The sequence below is a fragment of the Gracilinanus agilis genome, chromosome 6, assembly GCF_016433145.1.
Source record: "Gracilinanus agilis isolate LMUSP501 chromosome 6, AgileGrace, whole genome shotgun sequence".
NCBI classification, from domain to species: domain Eukaryota; kingdom Metazoa; phylum Chordata; class Mammalia; order Didelphimorphia; family Didelphidae; genus Gracilinanus; species Gracilinanus agilis.
In genome coordinates, this window is record NC_058135.1 from 39,997,767 (window position 1) to 40,021,316 (window position 23,550).

The 23,550-nt window shown below is 34.8% G+C and overlaps 1 protein-coding gene across 1 annotated transcript in view; it reads right to left on the reverse strand.

Moving 5' to 3' along the window:
• Nucleotides 1-23,550, reverse strand: part of CDS1 (CDP-diacylglycerol synthase 1) — a 79,046-nt gene that overhangs the window by 51,387 nt on the left and 4,109 nt on the right. The window contains exons 4-6 of the mRNA XM_044681613.1: nucleotides 23,212-23,323; nucleotides 6,782-6,909; nucleotides 1,278-1,374 (exon numbers count right to left, since the gene is read on the reverse strand). Coding sequence (XP_044537548.1) covers nucleotides 1,278-1,374; nucleotides 6,782-6,909; nucleotides 23,212-23,323 — 337 coding nt within the window. The remainder of the gene's footprint in view (nucleotides 1-1,277; nucleotides 1,375-6,781; nucleotides 6,910-23,211; nucleotides 23,324-23,550) is intronic.

Below are 23,550 nucleotides of genomic sequence, written 5' to 3' on the forward strand. Positions count from 1 at the left end.
CATAATGAAAGAAGGTCCAAAGAACTTTAAATGAATACGATTATCCTAAAAGCCAGTAAATGATTGTACACACCATAGTACACAACTGAACCAGCAACAATGACAGCTAGTCTTCACTTTCAAAAGTTCCACTATTTTTCACACAAAGTGGTTTAGAGTTCACAGAGGAACAGAACAATCTGTTTTGGACCCAGATTTAGTAAAGTCTCCAACTTGCAAAAAAGGTTCTAAAATATGGAAATAGGTTTTGCACATGTATAATCCAGATTGAATTGCTTGCCAGCTCTGGGAATGGGGAGGGGAGAAGGGAGGGAGATAACTTGGATCACATAACTGTGGAAATCTGTTATTACATGTAATTGGTAAAAAAAGAAAGAAAAGAGAAAAGGTTTGAAAAATGGTTTGTTATCAAATGTTAATATTTTGAATGCACCCCCTCAAAAAGAAGTTGTAATTTAATACCTCACACACTACATTTGCAACAAAAACTTTTTAAAAGATGCTACAGTGATACTAGAAGCAAAATAAAAACGAAAATATTTCTTAATTTTTGTTCTTAAGGTACTCAGGGGAAAATGGGATTAAAGTAATAGACACAGTATGTAACATGCATTGCCATATTAGCAGCATAGTCAAACAGGTTGAAAAGGTGGACCTAGGCTACAAACAGTGAGATAATAGATATGACAGGTCTCAAAGTATAAAACAATAATAACTAGTGGACAAAATTATAATACAATTATAAAAACACTGCAGTAAGAAAGACACATATTCCTCCTGCCAATACTATAGCCCTTTATCAATAATGAGCATTTAAAAATTTTTTCCAATCATATGATTTAATTTTCCAACCATATGATTCAAAGTTTAGGTCATAAGAACTCTGTAAATAAAAGGAGATCCAGCATATTTCACAAAAAAAAAACCTATAGCATGCAATGATTCTTTAACAAACATGCAATGTTTCTTTAACAAGTTTTGGACTGGGGAAGGCTTAGTGGACAGAGAGCCAGGCCTAGAGAAAGAAGTTCCTAGGTTCAAATCTGACCTCAGACACTTCCCAGCTGTTTGACCCTGGGCAAGTCACTTAACCCCCATTGCCCTGCCCTTACCACTCTTCTGCCTTGGAACTGAAACTTAGCATTGATTCTGAGTTAGAAGGTAAGGGTTAAAAAATTGGATATCTTCCTTTATACTCTTAACTCACATAACTTTAATCATTACATATGTTGAAAAATAAAGTCAGAATGCACATAAAATGTATGTAGCAAACTTACAAGGAGCATCAACATAAATGATCCCATGTAGATGATCAGGAAAAATAATGAAATCATAGTCAGAGTAAGAATTCCACGAATCCACCAATTTTTCCACCTACAAGGAAACACCAACAGTTACCATGTAATATGCTCTCAAAGACATTACTTATGTGGTTTTTTAAGTCTTAAGTTCTGCAAGGGCAGGACTTTGATAACCTAGTCTTCAGGATTCCTCCTAGCACTTAATATATTCATTGTTACCATTCATGGTAACGTATATCCAACAACAATAGGAAGAGCAAAGAACTATGAGGTCAAGAAGTCAGATCAGTCATTAATACCTAATTACTTTTCTCATCCTCCACAGAATCTATTAAACTTCTCCTTCTCTTCAAAACCCCAAATAAATTCCATATTTACAGCAAATATTGAATCTTATTTCACCAAAATTGAGGTCAGATGGCAACTACCTTAAATCATTTCCCTCCAATATCACAACCTCAGCCTTTCCATCTTCCTCCTTCTCCCAAAGGAGGAAGTATCACTTTTTTTTTTACCTGATTCCCCATTTCTATCTTTTCCTGCCCTCCCAAGGGATCTTGCTCCAGCAATCATCTCCTTACTATCATGCATCTTCAATTCCTCTGGTTTTTGTTCCAGGCTTCTCACTTTCTTCCTCATTCCTTAATATAAATGCTGTTCAAAGTTCCATTTGCTTACATTTTCAGATTTCCACAGTACTTTGAAAGGTCTTACAATGAGCTTTCTACACCACATAATGACTATCTCACTCTTCTGTTCTTCACTTTAAAAATTCTTTACCATTTCTTACCATCTAGCTTCTGCCCCCAATATTCTGGTTCCTCTTCTTTTTTGAGGGGGAAAGAGGAAAGGAGGGGAGGGAGGGAGAGAAAGAGATAGTATGAGAGCATACATAAGTTCAATAATGAACTCTTTGCCATTGAATCATCTTATTTCATTCCTTTGTCCTCAAAAATGTTTCTATTCTTCCTACTGGAAACTCTCCCTCATCCCTTAGCTTCAGAGATGCCATACTTTTCCTGTTTTTTTTTTTTGTTTGTTTGTTTTTTTAACTTATCCAATTCTCCATTTCCTTGGCTGGTTCTTTGCTTTTTCTTTCCCCACTTTTTCCAATCCCTAATGTAGGCACTTCCTTTATAGTCTATCCATTGGCCCTTTTCTCTCTCATACAGTCCCTTAATCTGATTTCCAAAGACTTACACTTTACCTTTATACAAGCAATCTTGTTCTCTCTAACTCTGAATTTCTTCCTGAGCTAGAGCCAATTTCCAACTGCCAACAGGGCTTCTCTAACCAAGTGTCCCACTAACACCTCAAATGTATCATTTTCTAAAACAGTTAGTTATATCTTTCCTGTATTATACCAGCTCCCTTGAAACTCTATTTCTGCTACTAGAATAATCATTCACTTAGTATCTCAAGTTCAAAATTCTTTGTTTTCATTGTACTCTTCTTTCCCTCCTCTATATCCTATCAGTGGCAATAACTATAGAATAAATCCTTTTTTCTTCAATCTCAAATCTGTCTCTTCTTCTCTATTCTTTTGTTAACAATCACAGGCCTTTTATTACCAATATGAATTATTTCAATAGTCTAAATTCTTTCTGCCTCCACTCACCCTTCGTATGATCCACACTTTATACCACCAGTAAGACATCATTCTTTTAGCTCCTATATTCAAAATACAGAGCTCCCTAGTGCTAAAACTCCTTTATCTAGAGTTCAAGTTCTTTTATGATATGAAGTTAGTCTTATGCTATTTTCTCTCCAGTCAATGCCCCCATCAAATTGGAATATTTAGTCATCATATATAGTCTGTATTCCTCTCCAACTATACTGCTTGTCTTTCTTTGAATGCACTTCCTTTGATCCAAAGTATAATTTTAAATAGCAAAGTAAAGTTCAATCCTTTTAAGCTCTAGGAGAGGGAAGGTTATTAATGACTGAGGGCAAGATAGACTAAGGAAGCTTTAATAAGTAAGATTTAAAGGATGAATACAAATATAACAGAGAGAAGAGACATTTGAGGCCCAGAGGAAATAGCATAATCAAAGGCCAAGCTTGAGATAAAGAGAGTGCGAGGTTAATGCTTAAGAATTTTTTATATGACTTCAAAAAATGAATTAAAGCTGATGACTTAGGTGACTTATCAAATAACTAAGGGAAAGCAATGAGAAAAAAAAAGGCCAAGGCTCCCTAGAACTCTGGCTTCCTGCTTTCCTTTACATAAAGCAGAAAGAAACCAGTTCAGTTTTCCTTCCCCACTGTGGTTCTCTCTATATGCCCTTTAACAAGTAGAGGTTCTCCCAATAGTCAGAATTCAGACACAACAGAAATATAAATATTCTAAAGGATTTTCCCCCTCAATGAAAGTATTATCTTAAGAGAAAGAGCTAGTTTCTTTTTTTAAAGAAAAAAAATTTTAAGCAACTGTGTTTAGCCCTGACATAGAATTTTTTTCAATTTGGAAAAAGGCACTAATTTCAATATTTTATCCATGCCAAGGGACTGAAAAGAGATGGCAGCATACTCAGAAATTGTTTTCCTTTTTCTTCATCTTTTATCTTTTGTTTTAGAAGCAATACTATGTATCGACTAGGCAAAAGTTAAGTGACTTGCCCAGACTCACACAATTAGGCAGAGGAAGGGTATGAGACCACATCTGAATCCAGGACCTCCAGTCTTGAGGCCTGGCAGCCACATAGCTGCCCTCCATTTTGCTTCTCTACACCCACCTCCCCAATCATTTAACATTAATTTGATAGGCAGTTCTGACAATACTACTTGCTAAAATATCAGAAGCATGTGGGAAAAGTGTGAAAAGAAAAAGATGAAAATTTATAATACTGGATTTAACATATAAATTTATTTGAAAGAGGGACAATTGGCAATAGACAATAAGGATGAAAAAAATCTCTTATCTCTCTATCAGCTATATACAGGGATATTCAAATACTTGCTCAGACAATATCTTGGACCCAAAATGAAATAGCAATTGAGCCAAAATTTACTGGTAACTTTGGAAGGTTTACTAAAGGGGCTTAAGTTGTAACATGAAGCAAAAGGGAAAGTATTCATTTTTAACATACTGCAAGGCCTATCTATCTTTGCCTATGTATATTTGAATAAAGATCTGTGAGTTTCATTTGAATTGTGAGTTTCAGATAAGTGAACTAGCAAACTTTTGGGGGAGCTGGGAACCGATCCACCATTCTGAAAAGTAATTTAAAATTATACTAGAAAAGTCACTAAACTGTGTATTTTCTCATATACCACTATTAAGCACATACTCCAAAGAGATAAAATAATCAAATCAAAGGTACCATACATAGACAAATGCTTATAGCAGTATTTTTTTATGCTAACAAAGAAGTAGAAGCAAAATAGTGCCTCCATTTAGGATATAACTAAATAATTATGACATATGAATGTACTGTTGCTTTGCCATAGGAAATGTTATCATTTCTATTTAAATATGAAGACTTCAGAGAAATTCTGGAAGATTTGTATGATCTAATTTTTTTTTTAACCCTTGTACTTTGGTGTATTGTCTCATAGGTGGAAGAGTGGTAAGGGTGGGCAATGGGGGTCAAGTGACTTGCCCAGGGTCACACAGCTGGGAAGTGGCTGAGGCCAGGTTTGAACCTAGGACCTCCTGTCTCTAGGCCTGACTCTCACTCCACTGAGCTACCCAGCTGCCCCTTGATCTAATATTTTTTAAAAAAGAACAATTTATGTGATATCTACCATAATGTAAAGGAAAATGAGCATAAAAGACAGCATATGCCTCTGATCAATGCAGTGGCCAATTTTGAATCTAGAGGAATGACTTTGAAACAGAACACAGAACAATCCTTTTTAGTTCAGTTGGTAGACCACAGCTGCAAAATAAGGCATATGTGGTCAGTTCTGACTAAGGTTAGTTAGCTTTCCTTGGTTGAGCTTTTTATCTTTTAAAATATATTAAAGTAGAAATATATTAAACACTAGTGAGAATTTGGGACAAAGTCCCTGGGAAGTAATAATAGTGATGATGATGAAAAAGTATATTTTTAAAAAGCATTGGCCTCAAATTGAGACACTGTTGGTGAAACTATGAATCAACACAACCATTCTGTAGAGCAATATGGAACCATGCCCAAAGATCCTTTTTATCTATGCATACCCGTTGACCCAGTAATACCACTACTTTGTGGTCAATATCCCAAAAGATCAGAGATAGGGGAAAAGGACCTACTTGTATAAAAATATTTTTAGCAGAACTTTTTGTAGTGGTAAAGAATTGGTAGTTGAGGGAGTATCCATCAATTAGGGAATGGCTGGACAAATTGTGGTAGGTGATTGTAATGGAATTACTATTGTGCCATAAAAAAAAATGATGAACAGGATGAGTTCAGAAAAACCTGTTAAAGGGGGAAGTTGGGTAGCTCAGTGATTGAGAGCCAAGCCTAGAGATGGGACATCCTAGGTTCAAGTCTGGCCTCAGACACTTCCCAGCTGTGTGACCCTGGGCAAGTCACTTGACCCCCACTGCCTACCATTACCACTCTTTTGCCTTGGAGCCAATACACAGTACTGACTCCGAGACGGAAGGTAAGGGTTTAAAAAAAAACAAAAAAAACCTGTTAAGATTCATATGAACTGAAGCAGAGTGAAGTGAGAAGAACCAGGAGAATAGTGTAAACATTAAACAATAACAGAAATATTGAATTATGATGATCTAATTGTGAAGGATTAAATTATTATCAGCAAAACAAGATTCTAAGATAACTCCAAGGGACTCGTGACTTAAAAAAAAAAAAAAATGCTATCCACAGCCAAAGGAGGAAGTGTTAAGAATCTGACTACAAATCAAAGCATGCCATCTTTCACTATTTCCTTCCTAAGCTTTTTTACTGTATATGTAATATGTGTCTTGTCACAGCATAGGGAATAAGGAAATATGTACTGTATGAAACCACTGATATAATTTATATCAAACTATTTACCACCTTGAGAAGGGGAATGGAAGGAGGGAGGGAGAGAATCTGAATTGCAAAACATTAGAAAACTAAAACTATTAAAAACTGTTTCTACATTAATTGAAAAAAAGTTTAAAAAAGCATTGGCCTCAAAATTTAAAAAATGCATGCAAATGCACAAATATGAACTCTAGTCATCAATCTCTGTTACTGTGACCTTGGGTAAAACAGCTTAGATAAGGAGTTTGATGATCTTTAAAATGGAGAATGGGAGAGAAGGAAAAAGAAAAAGTAAGATGAAAAGTATTAATTTTACTAGATAATCATATTTTACTGGATAACCCAATGCTTTTAGTTGTAATGAAAATGGATTGATTCCATTCGAAGGATGACTTTGATATTATTAACCATAAACATAATTCCTTTTGCAGAGATAAGTTTGAGGAAACTTCAAAATGATGCTATATGATCCAAAGAGTCAATTAAGTGCACTAGTATTAAGTATTTATTCAATCATACCTTGCAGATAAGCCAGACAGAGCTTTCTTAAGCACTTCAGGGGTTCTGTCTGAGGATGGTGGAACTTCTGGAAGGTCAGAATCTGTTCTGGAATCCAAATCTCCATATTTATCATCAATATCAGTTTCCTAAAATAAAAAAAAAGTACATATTAGATAATTGGAAAAATGCGAACAAAAATGAGCTGACATTGTTATATGTATTTCCCTAAAACATACAGTAACAAAGTAGAAAAGTTAAGAATAAAATGAGTATTCATTTAATAATATTAGAAATGCTGCAAATAACCTAAAATAAGTACAAAAGGCCTATTAAATTTCTGAAGAAAGAGATAATCTGGAAACCAAAAACAAAACAAAAAAACTACAAACATGATCAATTAAACTAAAAGCAGATTCTTGTAAAAGTCTAATAAAACTGATAAATCTATAGCCAATTTGATTTAAAAAGGCAGAAAATCCAATGAACAAAATGGCAAATGAACAAGTTGAAATCATAGCAAAATCTGAGACATTTTTTAAATTGGAATTTCTATGCAGTCTCATATGAAAAAAACTGAAAACAAATGAAATAGAGAAATACTTTAAGACACTAAAAACAAACAAAATAACAAAAACCTGCCCTCTAAGAAATAGAGGAGTTGTGGTCAAAGTTGGTAAAGCAAATATCCATCTAATGAAGTCAAAGATCATTGAAAAATAGAAGTAAAGAAAATTTATGGTAAAGTTTAAAAAAAAAAAAGAAAAAACTAAAAAGGACCAAATATGGAATTTAAGTAATCCAATCTTGAGAGAAAAAAAAAAACAGAACTATCTATAAAAGGTCTGGATGCAAATAAATGACTGGATAGCTTGCTGCGACAAGAGTCTAGAAGACTTGAGTTCAAATGTGACCTCAGACACTTACTAGCTGTGTGACCTGGGGCAAATCATTTATCCTCTGCCTTAATTCACTGAAGGAAATGCTAAACTACTCTATCCTTGCCAAAAAATCCCTATGGGCAGTTATTGAATTATTGTTGTACTACAGTTCACAGGTCAGGAAGAGTTGGACATGACTGACCAACTGAATGTTATTATAAAGAACTATCAAGGAAAAAAAATGTTCCTGGTCCTAATGGATTCATAGGAGAATCCTATCAAACTTGAAGATAATAATTAGTACTAATATAAATAACAAATAAATAAAAATGAGTGAATGAATGATGGATAAATAAATAACTAATATTAATAAAATTATTTCAAAAATTAGAAAGAAAGCACTACCAAGAGACAAATATATTCCTAACATAAACAAGTCAGAGAAAGACAAAACACAGGTACACTGGACATATCACTAAAGAATATAAAATTCAATTTATATTATTTAATTTTACATTACTCTTATTACCCATTAATCTAATTAAATAATTAATTTAATTTTAAATTGGCTCCATCAATTAAATATTTCTATGGCCCAGAAAATATTGGAAGAGCCAGTCTATTTAAAAAAATAAAAGTTTTGCTGGGGGCAAAAGGGGCATCAAATGACATAAGGTCACTATTCAAAGTGGATGTGACAGATAAGAGTAACAAAGCAGAAATATTTTTTAATTTAATTTCCCTTTTCTCTATGAGAATCTTTTTAATAGGGCAATGAATCTCAAAATACTTGAGGGAATCACAAGAAAGGAGTGACCTTCCTTTGGGGTCACCAAGTTCAAAGGAGTTCAAATACCTTTAGAATATTGAAATTACTGGCAGCTGTAATTTAAAATAAGATCTTCCTTTTCTGAAAGCTAGCATATTTGTTTTCTGCTACATTCTCCAATTTTCCATGTTCACTCAGTGACTTGCAAAAAAGGAACTGTTGGAGTTTTATTTTTACTTTTATTTCCTTTATAAGTGTTTTTTATTAAATGTGTGACATGTGCCTTCTGTCATGGAATGAGGACTATGGAAATATATATATTGCCTGAAAGCACTGGCATAATGTATATATCAGACTACTTACCACCTGGGGAGGGGAAGCAGTAGGGGGAAAGAGGGAGAGAATTTGAATTACAAAATGTCAAAAACTGTTTTTATATGAAATTGAAAAAAAAAAACAAACTTAAAAAAAACAGTGATAGAAATCTATAGGCTAAAAAGTCTGACTTCAATTCCTGAGACAATTCCAGAGCATATCAAAAGGTGACAAAGAGTCAGATACAATTGAAAACAACTAAGTAACAGTAACTTAGACTACTAATCAGGGAATGGAACAGAACTGAATTACTGCATTTCAGCAAAATACTTTTTTAAAAGCCTCTTTGTGGTGTGTGAACAAATCTTAGCTAAAATGAATGTTAAATAAGCATTGAGTACTGGGAGATTACATATGCATAATATGTACATGCAGATGATTTCCTCTCTGATTACAAGATTCTAGGCTCCACCAGTAAATTCTCATGCTATTCTTGTAGACAAAATAATAAGACATAGGCTAAATGCATGTATAATTACATTATGTCAGGACTGTTCTAAAAAGATCAAATCCATTGACTACCAAGTTAACTCATCAGTCAACTTGAAGGCCAAATTCCTTGAGATCTGGTCTTTGGTCTTGTACTATTTATCATTTTTTATCTGTGAATGTAGGATTATTCCAGATCATATTTGATATACTTATACAAAACATGTGGCTGGGTGGTATAGCTAACATGTTGGAGTAGTATAGAGCTACCAGCCAGTTAATAAGATGAAGTTTAACAGAGATAAATGTAAAATTCTATGCTTGAATTTAAAGTTAATTTTATACAGGATGGGAAAAGCACATTTACCCAACAGTTATTAAATCTTGGGGGGTTTAGTAGTAGTCTGTAAGCTCAAAATCAGTTAAATGTTATATACATTCAACAAAATTTCAAGTGAAATCTTAAAGCTTTAGCTTTTTATGGCCCACTAATGGATTTGGAGTCAGAAGGCCTAGGTCCTGACACTATCAGCTATATAATCAAGAATGGGCAAGCCACTTAAGCACTTAAAATCTCTAGCAACTTACTAAAACTGCAAACAGATGGAGGGAGGAAATTTCCACATGGATATTCTCCACAGAGTGATCCAGAAAGGTTGGGTGACATTAGGAAATTTGTTTTCTAGCTTTTATCAAATAATAGGAAGAATTTAAAAAAGAACAACATCAAACTGCCAAAAGTTTAGGTTAAAGCTCTTCATTTTCCATAAAGTGCATAATGTATGAAATCGATTACTCTAAATATGATGGTTACATTAACTGTATATAAAGAAATAGGTTGTTCATTGTAATCAATTAGAAAGCATAGTTTTCAATGGGCCAATGGCATATAGAATAGGATGCTTATACATTTATCAGATAAGAAAAAGTAAAGGGAAGACAAAATATCTCTTCAGTAAGGTTTCAGAGTTTAAGAGATGGGAAGAATGGGATTGGAAACTTGAAAAGAATGGGAAAAGTTTAGGAAACCCATTGTGAACAGAATGCTAGGAAATCACCAAGATCAATGAAAAGGACAAATACTTGTAAAGTACTGGTTTTAATTGGATGCTTTAAGGATCTGGGCTTTCCTTGGGGGACGCAAACAGAAATCACATTTGAAACAGTTGCAGTGGCAGATAATTCATCTTACTGCATATGATAAACCTCTTCAAATTCAGCTAAAGCTGTTTCTTATCCACCACTCACACATAAATATGTATATAGACCTTAGAAATCTTACCAAGCTTGGATGAATTTGCCATTGGCTGGCAGTTGGTGCCAGCTAACTGTTTGCATAGTTAGTTGAAGAACCAAGAATCACATCAATAACACAATGGAAAAATTACAGTTATATAGCATAATTTTTGGTTCTGAATTTCTCCAATAATAATTTGCCTCCTTTAAAAAGGGAGAACAGAACATTATGGTATAGTAGATAGGGCACTAGACTTGAAATCAGGAAAACAGGTTCAAATCTCACCTCATATATGCTATGAGCTATGGGACTCTGAGCCAGTGACTAAGATCTCTTTGCTTCCTTTTACTGATCTATAAAATAGGGGGATTAGACTTAATAATAATTAATAGCCTTAATATTCTTTTTAATAATGATCTTATAATGTCCTCATATGATCTTAATGATTGTATGAAAATGGTTGGATTGATATTAGAAAGAATTAGCATTAAGCAGAAAAAATGTTAAGTTCTTAGTAAAAGGAATAAGGAAGTGCTTAAATATGGTGTCTAAATTGGATATATCAGTCAGTCATTCATAGCTAGGACAAATAATGGATTAGGTAAATTGAAGTCAGTTGGATGTCAGACTAAGAACAAGTTCATTTCATAGAGAAGAGGCAAATTATATAATCAGTGAGCTCTTAGAGGTGGAAGAGTAGCATTGTTATAAAAAAGTATCAGATGAGTTGCTAAATCTGAGATCCACAACCAGATGTCTGGAGGAAATGGCACATGGGTTAATCAAATTTAGAAACAAAAATTCAGAAATGACTGATACAGTTTACTTTATAAACAACAAAAAAATGAACTGGCTATTTTTTTGTTATAAAATTAAAAAAAATTTTTTCAGTTACACATAGAAACAATTAATGACAATTTTTTCTTTTTTTTTTTCTTTTTTTTTTTTTTTAAACCCTTGTACTTCGGTGCATTGTCCCACAGGTGGAAGATTGGCAAGGGTGGGCAATGGGGGTCAAGTGACTTGCCCAGGGTCACACAGCTGGGAAGTGGCTGAGGCCGGGTCTGAACCCAGGACCTCCTGTCTCTAGGCCTGACTCTCACTCCACTGAGCTACCCAGCTGCCCCGACAATTTTTTTTGACATTTCAAAATTCAGATTTTCTCTCTCCCTACACTCTTTTAGGTGGTGAATAACCGGATATAGGTTATATCCATACTTTCATGTTATACATATTACATATTGCTTAGGTCATGTATGACAGAAGATACATCACACATAAATAGGAATCTCCTGAAGGAAAATATAGCGGAAGATGGCAGACGGAATTTTCTTTATGAGTCCCTTGAAGCTATCATAGAGATTTGCTTTGCTGATAATAGTTTAGTCCAGTGATGGCAAACTTTTTAGAGATGAGTGCCAGGCCCTGGCCCCACCTCACTCCCAGACCCCAGTGACAGCATGCTGTGCCCCTCCCTCCACACAAGGGAGAGAGAAAGAACTCCCATTAGGCTACTCAGCAGAGGGGTGGGTGAAGTGAGGAATGTCCTCAGAGAGGGGGAGGGGTATGACCTGAGTGCTGCTTGTGAGCAGCCCAAGGACACACTCCCATTGCCTGCTGGGCAGAGGAGCAGATGTGAAAAAATGTTGTCAGGCACAGTGGAGAGGGGGAGGGGCACAGCTCCTCCTAAGTCCCTCTGTCGGTGGTCATGTGCCCACAGAAAGCGCTATGGGCGCCATCTTTGGCACTCATTCCATAGGTTCATCATCACTGGTTTAGTTCTTCACAGTTGATCATTGTATATTTGTTACCATATATTATATATTATACTCCTTCAGCTCCAGGTTTTTCTGAACTCATCCCATTCATCAATCCTTATGGCACAACAGTATTCCATTAAAATGATATACTACAACTTACTCATCCAATCAACCCCCAATTTCCAATTCTTTGTCACTACAAAGAGATACTAAAAATGTTTTGATACAGGTAGGTCCTTTTCCTTTATCTCTGATCTCTTCGGGATAAAGATCTAGCAGTATTTCTGTGTCAATAGATATGCATAGTTTTGATGCCCTTTGAGCTTGGTTCCATACAGCTCTCTAGAATATCAATTCACAATTCCACCAACAGTATATGAGTGTCCTAATTTTCCCACATCCCTTCCAACTTTTATCATTTTCTTTTTTGGTCATGTTAGCCAATCAGGTAGATTTGAGGTGGTATCTCAGAGTTCTTTTAATTTGTATTTCTCTAATCAATAGTAGTTTGGGGCATTTTTTCATATGATTGTTAATAATTTTAATCTCTTCCTCTGAGAACTGCTTGTTCATGTCCTTTGATCATCTCTCAATTGGGGAATGCTTTGTATTCTAATAAATTTGACTCAGTTCTCTATATATGAGAAATAAGGCTTTTGTCAGAGATACTTGTTTTATAAATTATATATATGTACTTATTATAAAATTTCCCCCAAAATTTGTTGCTTCTGTTCTAATCCCGGTTGCATTGGTTTTATTTGTGCAACCCCTTTTTAATTTTTAATTTAAGCAAAATTACATGTTTCATTTAACATTTTTGTAAAGTTCTCTATGTCTTCTTTCAGTCAATAAATTCTTCTTTTATCCATAAGTCTGACAGATAAACTTCACCATATTTCTCTAATTTGTTTATGTGTTCCCCTTTATTTTTAGATCGAGTAGCCACTTAAAAGAAAATAAACTCTTACTTTCCATCTTAGAATCAATACTATGTACTGGTTCTAAGGCAGAAGAGCAGTAAGGGACAGGCAATGGGGATTAAGTGACTTGCCCAGGGCAACACAGCTAGAAAGTGTCTGTGGCCCTATTTGAACCTAAGACCTCCCATCTCTATCTCTATACCTGGCTCTCAATCCACTGAGCCACTTAACTGCCCAAGTATCCATTTTGAATTTATCTTGGTGAATGGTGTCCATGCCTAATCTCTGCCATACTGCTTTCCAATTTTCCCAGCAGTTTTTGTCAAATATTGAATTCTTTTTCCCAAAGCATGGATCTTTGGGTTTATCAAACACTAAATTGCCATATGTTAATTGCCTAATCTACTCCACTAATCCACCACTCTATTTCTTAGCTAATACCAGATTGTTTTGATGATTACCACTTAATATGGGAATTTGATTTACAGGACAACCAGGCCTTCCATATTTTTTCCCCATTCATTCCCTGGCTATTTTTGACCTTTTGTTCTTCCAGATGAACCTTGTTTTTTCCTATAGTTCTATGAAATAATTTTTGGGTAGTTTGAATGGTATGGCATTGAAGAGATAAGTTAATTTGGATAGGATAGAATTGTCATTTTCTAGTATATTGATTTCACCAGACCTGAGCAATTAATATTTTCCCAATTGTCTCTAATTACTTTATTCATGTGAAGAGTGTTTTGTAACTGTGTTCACATAGTTGCTGGGCTTGTTTTAATAGGTTAACTCCCCAGGTATTTTATTATTGCCTGGAATTATTCTGAATAGAATTTCCTTTTCTATCTCTTGCTATTGGATTTTGTTGGTGGTAAGCAGAAATGCTGGTGATTTATATGAATTTATTTTGTATCCTATGACTCTGCTGAAGTTGTTAATTATTTTATTAGTTTCTTGGTCAATTCTCTATGGTTCTCTAGGTATACTATCATATTGTCTGCAAAATGAGTTTTGTTTCTTGGTAAATTCTCTATGGTTCTCTAGGTATACTATCATATTGTCTGCAAAGTGAGCCTACTCTAATTCCTTCAACTTCTTTTTCTGCTCTTATTGCTATAGTGAGCATTTCTAGAGTACAATATTAAATAGCCTTACTGAGAAGGATCTGTTTTTTTCCCCATTACAGATAATGCTTGCTGATGGTTTTAGAGATGCCATTAATCCCTTTAATTCACTATTTTTCTATTGTTTTTATAAGGAATGGGTATTGTTTTTTGTCAAATGCTTTTTCTGCATCTATTGAAATAATAGTGCCATTTCTGTGGGTTTTGTTATTGATATGGTCAATTATGTTGATGGTTTTACTAATATTGAACCATCCATGGTATAAAACCAACAAGATCATGGTATATTATTCTTGTCAATTTAACTTTTTACATCAATGTTCATTAGAAGATTGGTCTATGATTTTCTTCCTGTTTTCTGTCTTCCTGGTTTAGGTATCAATACTATATTTGCTTCATTAAAAAAAAGTTTTGCAGGATTCCTTCTCCTATTTTTCTAAATAGTTTGTGTAGCATTTGAAGTTGTCCTTTAAAAGTTTGGTAAAATTCACTTGTGAATCTATTTGACCTTGGACTCTTACTTAGAGAGTTCTTTGATGGTATATTGAATTGTTTTTCTGTGATAGGATTAAGTATTTTATTTCCTCTTTTATTAATTTATTTCTGTAAATATTCATATATTTCACTTAAATTGTCAGATTTATTGGCATATGATCAGGCAAAATAACTTTCAATCATTGTTTTACTTTCTTCTTTAGTTGTGATTTCATCTTTTCCATTTTTGATACTAGAAATTTGGTTTTCTTTTTTCTTTTTTTTTTTATTTTAATTTTGAATATTTTCCTGTAGTTACACGTTTCATGTTCTTTCCCTCTCCTCCAAACCCCCCTAACTCCACTTAGCCATCACATAATTCCACTGGGTTTTACATGTATCATTGATTAAGGCCTAATTCCATATTATTGCTAGTTGGACTAGAGTTATCGCTTAGTGTCTACATCCCCAAATGATATCCCCATCAGCCCATGTGTTCAAACAGTTGCCTTTCTTTTGTGTTTCTCCTCCCACAGTTCTTCTTCTGAATGTGGCTAGTTTTCTTTCTCTTAAGTCCCTCAGTCTTGCTCTGGATACTTGCATTGCTGCTAGTAGAGAAGTCTGTTATGTTTGATTGTACCACAGTGTATCAGTCTCTGTGTACAATGTTCTCCTGGATCTGTTCCTTTCACTCTGCATCGATTCCTGGAAGTCATTCCAGTTCACATGGAATTCCTCCAGTTCTTTGTTCCTTTCAGCACAATAGTATTCCATCACCAACAGATACCATAATTTGTTCAGCCATTCCCCAATCAAAGGACATCCTTTCATTTTCCAATTTTTTGCCACCACAAAGAGCACAGCCATAAATATTTTTGTACAAGTCTTTTTCCTTATTATCTCTTTGGGGTACAAACCCAGCAATGGTATGGCTGGATCAAAAGGCAGATAGTCTTTTAAAGCCCTTTGAGCATAGTTCCAAATTGCCATCCAGAATGGTTGGATCAATTCACAACTCCACCAGCAATGCATTAATGTCCCAATTTTGCCACATCCCCTCCAACATTCATTACTCATTCCTGCTGTCATTTTAGTCAATCTGCTAGGTGTGAGGTGATACCTCAGAGTTGTTTTGATTTTCATTTCTCTAATAATTAGAGATTTAGAACACTTTCTCATGTGCTTATTGATACTTTTGATTTCTTTATCTGAAAATTGCCTATTCATGTCTCTTGCCCATTTATCAATTGGGGAATGGCTTGATTTTGTTTGATTTAGATCCTTGTATATTTGAGTAATTAGACCTTTGTCTGAGTTTTCCGTTATAAAGATTTTTTCCCAATTTGTTATTTCTCTTCTAGTTTGGTAGCATTGGTTTTGTCTGTACAAAACCTTTTTAGTTTAATGTAGTCAAAATTATTTATTTTACATTTTGTAATTTTTTCTATCTCTTGCTTGGTTTTAAAATCTTTCCTTTCCCAGAGATCTGACAAGTATACTATTCTGTGTTCACTTAACATGTTTATAGTTTCCTTCTTTATATTCAAGTCATTCACCCATTCTGAATTTATCTTGGTATAGGGTGTGAGATGTTGATCTAGACCCAATCTCTCCTATATTGTTTTTCAATTTTCCCAGGAGTTTTTTTCAAATAGTGGGTTTTTGTTCCCAAAGCTGGGTTCTTTGGGTTTATAGTAGACTGTCTTGCTGAGGTTGCTTAACCCTAGTCTATTCCACTGATCCTTCCTTCTGTCTCTTTGCCAGTACCACATTGTTTTGATGACTACCACTTTATAGTATAGTTTAATATCTGGTACTGCTAAGCCACCTTCCCTCACCTTTTTTTTTCCATTATTTCCCTTGAAATTCTTTCTTTAGGATAAGATTGCTTAGGTTCCAATTAAATCTTAGTCTTTCTTTATGGTGCCCTTTGTTGAGTGTTAATTTTTATTGCATTATGGTTTGAAAAGTATGCATTTGGGGGGCATCTGGGTAGCTCAGTGGATTGAGAGCCACGCCTAGAGATGTGAGGTCCTAGTTTCAAATCTGGCCTCAGACACTTCCCAGCTGTGTGACCCTGGGCAAGTCACTTGATCCCCATTGCCTACCCTTACCACTCTTCTGCCTTGGAGCCAATACACAGTATCAAGTCCAAGACAGAAGGTAAGGGTTTAAAAAAAAAGAAGTATGCATTTTGCATTTCTACATTTGGATATGAGTTTTATATGACCAACCTCTTTCTAGTTTATTTTTTTAATTGGATTTATCTAATTTTGTAAGGGGAAGGTTGAAGGGCTCCTCTAATAATGTCTTGCTTTTTATTTCCTCCTGTAACTCACATAACTTTCCGTTAGGAATCTGGATGCTGTGCCATTTGGTGTGTATATATTTAATACTGATATTGTTTAATGAAACAATGTATGATATTTTTTATCATGATGTAATTTCCTTCCTTATCTCTTCTGATTAGATCAATTTTTACTTTGCTTTGTCTGAAATCATGATTGCTACCCCTGCTTTTTTTACTTTAGCTTAGGCATAATAAATTTTGTACTAGCCTCTTATTATCTTGTGGGTCTCCCAGTTTTAAATATGTTTCTTCTAGACAACATATTGTAGGGTTTTGGTGTTTAGTTCATTCTGCTTTCCTTTTCCATTTCATGGATAAGTTCATCCCATTCACATTCATAGTTATGGTTACTAATTGTACATTTCCCTTCACCTTATTTTCCATTTCTTCTTCTCTCTCTCTTTTTAGCTTGTCCCTATTCACAGATTTTTACTTTTGACAACCAATTCTCCAATTCACCTTCCTTTTTGTCCATCCATTCTTCTCCTTATTCTTTCTACCCTTCTACTTCCCTATAGAATAAGGTAAGTTTTAATCATAGCCATTCATCCAACTCCTCCATTGTATTTGCCTCTTTGTGCCTCTTAATGAGGTAGTTTACCCCTTCTATCCTTTTCTTTTTCTCATGTACTCCTTTTTCTCATATGCCCCTTAAAAAAAAAGTCCATATTATTTAGCTTCCTTCCTTCTTTCTATGTATAATTCTTTGTTTTAGTTTAATGGTGATAAAGTTCTTAAGTATCTTAGGTACTTTAGGCATCCTGAATGCTTTAAGAACCTTGCCTTAGATATCTTAATTATTTCAATTATCACCATCAAAGGGATGAATGTACTCAGTTCAACCGTATCAAAAATCTCAAGTTTCACTTTACCTTTTTATACTTCTCTTGAGTGTCAAATTTGCTCATCGAATTTTCTCTTCAGCTATGGTTTTTTGGTCAGGAAAGTCTGAAATTCCTCTATTTCATTAAATATCCATTTTTCACCCTTAGAGAATTATGCCCAGTTTTTCTGGGTAATTCTAGGTTGTAGTCCTAGATCCTTTGCCTTACAGAATATCATATTCCATGCCTTCTGGACCTGTACAAATTGCTAGATTCTGTGTAATCCTGACTGTGGTTCCTCAATCTTTGAATTGTTTCCTTCTGGCAGATTCTAGTACTTTTTTCTTGGCTTGGATGTTCAGGAATTTCGCTATTTTATTCTGGGGTCTTTTTCAGGAGGTGATCAGTGCATTCTCTATTTCTATTTTTCCTTCTTATTCTAGGATATCAGGGTATTTTCCCCTGTTGATTTCTTGTAATCTTTCAGATATTCTGATGAGTCTTAGATTACCTTTTTTGGATCTAATTCCCAGGTTGGTCATTTTTCCAAAGAGGTATTTTAGCTTTTCTTCTATTTTTTCACTTTTTAAATTTTGTTTTCTGTCTTGTGGTTTCACTAGCTTCTATTTGTCCAATTCTGATTTTTAGGAAATTAATTTCTTCCTTGCTTTTTTGTGTTTCCTTTTCCATTTGGCTAATCCTACTCCTTAAAGAGTTATTTTCTTCAGTTTTTTTAGGGGGAGGGGCCTCCATCTCCATTTGGTTGATTCTATTCCCCAAGGAGTTTTCTCCAGTGAAACTCCCCCCCACCTTTTTTTTTGTCATCTTTCTAGTGTCCCCCACCCCGACCTGGGTCCTGGAGTAGAGAGTACACTGTTCGAGGCTTAAAGAGTACTCTTTTCTGGAACTTGAGGACTTGCTACCCTTCTTCACAGAATGTCTGTCAAGAAGGTAGCCCTGATGGTTTGTTCTTGGGATATTTGCAGCTGTTTTGTCCAGCTATATTCAGCACACTGTGCTACCACTCCCCCCACTGTTTTGTGGGCTGGGATGGTCCCCATCTACTGCTTCCCTGCCCCTGCCAAGTGGCCTAGGCTGGGCAATCTCCCTGCCTTGAGCTTTACCATCCCAGGCATTCTGCTGTCATGTGGGAGTGAGCAGATTACTTCACTGTGGTTCTTTGCTCACTGCTTAGGACTTGAACAGGGTACAAGGATCAACATGTTAAAAATCGGCATTTTCCAAGAGTCTTAAAATCAATACTGTATATTGGTTCCAGCGCAAAAGTGGTACGGGCTAGGCAACTAAGGTTAAGTGACTTGCCCAGGGTCCCACAGCTGGTGTCTGAGATCAAATTTGAACCCAGGACCTCCCATCTCTATCTCTGGCTCTCTATCTATTGAGCCACTGAGCTGCCCCAGAATAATTTTTTAATACTTCATTACCCCAGCAATGATACTTTTTGCCAGTTAGAGAAGGCAGTGTGGAGAAGTTTCTGTTTCCCTGATTATAAAATGTGCCTGTTCTAAAAAAGAATTCCTCTGTTTTTAAGTTTCACTTTCAAGGTACTCTTTTTTGTGTGTGCATAATTCTTTTTCACTGTTTCTGTTGCAGAACATAACTTTTACTTTTAATATGTGGTTTATATTTTATATTATAGTTATGCTTCAATCTTGATTGGGCCAGGCAAGGGCAAAGTAAAAAAAAAATATTCTGCAAATCCATTTCCTTGTAGGTAAAGTAAATCCATTAGACTTTTTTAGGGAGGTTGGGGTGGGAAATGGATATAGGGCATAAGATGAACCAAAATAAAAATAGGTCAAAGGACAGAATAGAGCTTCCAGCACATGAAATGGTTTGGGAAAATTGAACATCCATATTCAAATCTGTCATCTCTTTCCCTAATATAATATAAATTCAACAAATAAAAGAATCTATGACCTTACATTCACCATTTCCATCTTTGTCCAAATACCTAGACAAATAGCTAGTTTGGGTTCCATTTGTTGGCTGTCTGCATTAACATGGGACCCACTTCCAGGAATCAATTGCCCTTGCTCTCTGATCTGTCTTTTCAAATGATAACTTCCAATTCATGTTTCCTATTCATGTTTAATTTTTCATACTTTTTAACAGAGATTTGCAAGTTTCTGCATTTTATCATTGACCAATATGCTCCTTCAGAAATCACTTCAAATAGAGAAGCATTTCTATCTTGATCTTTATGAGTACCTTCTAATCACTGATAACAATAAGGAAAAATGAGATTTTCATTTTTTCTTCATACTATATAACACAACTCACTTATGATTAATATCATAAGCAAAAATAAAAATTTAAGAAAATAAAAGAACAGAACTTATCAGAAGTATGGCAGTTTTCTCTATTCTTTTGCTAGTCAAGAATTGAAGTTCCTGAGTTTGATGATATCATTAAAAAATTAAATTAAGAGAATGACCAAATAAAGATAAAGAAAAACAAGAGCAGGAAAATATTCACAATACAATGAAGTTTCATCTTTCTCAGGAACTGTCTATAACCAAATTTATCCTTGGAAATCCCTTAAACCAGGTGAAACATTTTATACATTTTAAACAACTGTAGTTGAAAAGGGGTTAGGGATCTCTAAAAGAAAACAGTTTGTATCACAGTAAAGATAGTTGTTATGGAAACAAATGAATGTAAGTTTTATTTTTCACCACATCCAAGGAGTTATCAATCTAAAGAGGTTTCCAGTAGTAGAAAAGAACAACCAAAAAAAAAAAGATGTATTTTTTTAAAAAGCTTAACTGGTAGAAAAACTTATATTTATTGGGGGAGGAGGAGCTTGGAGGCAGGGTTGGAAGAGGAGAGGAACCCTCTCATAAGGGCTTCATAAAAATAATTGTGATTATATTAGAAAGCCTTTCTTTTTTCTATTTTACCACAAGGCAAAAGAGGATATAAGCAAGTCAGAGTCAATACAGCAGAAGCCTTCTAGATGACCCCAAATGGCCAACTGAGACTATTATTCTACTAGCCCAAGATCAAAGGAATACATGGTCCAAACTTTGATTTTAGAATCATGCTTAATCAATAAGCTTACAGTGTGAGCACCTGGGAAATGAACCCAAATGAGGTTTAGTCGACTGATGTCTCCTCTCTTATGTTCACTCTAAAGGATATAGTCTTTAAGTAGTAAGGTAGTAGAAAAATCAAATGAACAGAAATTAACTATTATTAAATTTATTTTTCCTTCCCTTATATACTATTTACCTTTTAAAAATTGTTATTTTGTTCTAGTAAGGAGCTGATGTAATTGAACTCACAAATTAAATACAGAATGATGTGAATGCATTCTGGCAAATAAAAAAGTGACATATTCATGTATAGAGTATTGAATATAACTATGAGAGCAATTACCAATCTCCAATGGAGAACTTAATCAAAATCTGAACAATTCGTCAGCTTCAAAACCAATTATTAAACATCTAAAAATGTGCAGACTCACTATTAATGAAATGCTAAAACAATTATGTGGTATTCTTTTTATGTAGCTAATGGATTCTGTGCCTAATTCAGCACTTGTGAGGAATACTGTACACATCTAGACTGCTTCTCTTAAAGTTTATATGTAGAGCAACACATCAAAGGCCTTTTCATGTTGACAGAACCTGCCAAAGTTTGTGTTCCAGTGGCAAAGACATTAAGAAACCATGGACACCTCCATACAATGATTGGAAAATGAAAAATGCCATTCTCCTCTCTACCAGAAAATTGCAGCAACATTTAAACTTCTTTTAAAATGTCAAAATGAGCAAAGTTCATAAAATGTAATGTTGTTGGAGCCAAATACATAAAATATTGTTGGTAGCAACATAAAACATTTTCCAGGGGAAAATTTATTAACCTAGCAAGGTCCATAAAACTGATCTTTTAATCATTTATATATATATATATATATATATATATATATATATATGATCTTAGGATCACTGGGGAAATAAATATATTCCAATGATGTAATTGAAAAGAAACAAATCTTCAATAAGGATGTTTATAATTCTACTATATATAATAATGAACCCTTAAAGGAGTTATAAATATACTGAAGTACAATAATGCATTTGATGAACTTTTGCCTCAAGTGTCTGCTTAGGAATCACTCACCACAAGATACTTTTCCCTCCATTTGTTTTCCTCAAACCACTCTATTTTGTAAATATTTTGTGTTGACTTATTTGTGTATGTGCTGCTGAAGTCCTGTTCTGGAGAACAGATAAAATTTAGGAATATGTATGTGTTTCTATTCTTAAGCAAAGAGTATATCATGTGGGAAACATTTAATATCTGAGTTATGCAACTGTAAAAAATAACACATTAAAACTATATATTACTATGAAAAAGTTTCTATTCAATTAAAACTGAATAAAGGAGAATCAGTAAAAGAATATACAACAGCAAACTGTAAGTAAAGAGTCCTCCACTGGTTTAGGAGTCATTTATCAGACCTAGATTGGACTCTACATGGTTCTGTTACTTTTTAAAGTAACTGTAAAGTCCTTTCTGAGTCTCTTTGCATCTTCTCAAGATGATCAAAAGAGAACATACTGCATATAAAGGGCATTATTTTTTATTGAAACTAAGAAACTAAAGGTTAGATAAACTTAATTTTAACTTAACTAGATTTTACTTTAAACAATATTTTAAAATGAGGCAATATTCCACATGTTATATATACATATATACACATATATACTAGATATGCATGTGTATGTGTGCCTAGGCACTCTATAGCACACCTATATAAAAGAATAATCAAGGCTCTGAAATGATTAGTGTTATCGAAAAGTTGTTTTACTTACAATGGTAACTGACAATTTACATCCCTTTAGAGTTTGCAGTTTTACTTCTATTATCTCATCTGATCACCACCTGGGAGCTGTGTTTTGTCTCTGCTATTTGTAGTTTTTAAATTAAATTTAAATGTGATTAAAATGAAAATAATTTCAAATGACAATGCTAAATCTACTCAAGTGCAAAAAAACTTGGAAAATTTATTAAGAAAATTCTAGTAATTCACCTGACAGGTTAAATTAAATTTGCTGGTAGAGAGGTGAATTGCAGCACCAGGAAAGTCTTAGCTGCAGAAACCAAATTGAAGCTGGAAAATTACAACGATGTCACGTGTGACACTTTGAAACCCGAAAAATCTCGCACTGAAAAGAGACAAGAGACACTAATAAGGCAGAAGTCCGGCAGAGAAGCTGGCAGTGTCGTGACCCACCGCGAAATTAAACTGAGAAGCTACATCCTAGTCTTTCCTAACCCGCTTAGGCTTTGCTTCCAGTGAAGAGCACCAGGAAGCCTCCACAGACAACAGCCTCCGGAGGACCACCGAAGCTTTCCTACTTAGCCTCGCCTCATTTGCGGCCCCAAATCTGTGGGCCCGAGAAAACGAGAAAGGAGCCACACCTGAAGCCAGTTGAAATAATGCCACTGAACTTGGTCCCCTGGGCACTGAGGGAGGGCAGAACTCAGTATCTCGGTAAGATAAGCACAAGGACGGGGGAGGTCAGGTAGGGGAGCGAGGTAGGCAGGAAGATAGTGTGGGACGCAGGTAGGCAGGCACGCAGATAGGGAGTTCAGATAGAAGTCCTAGTAAGGA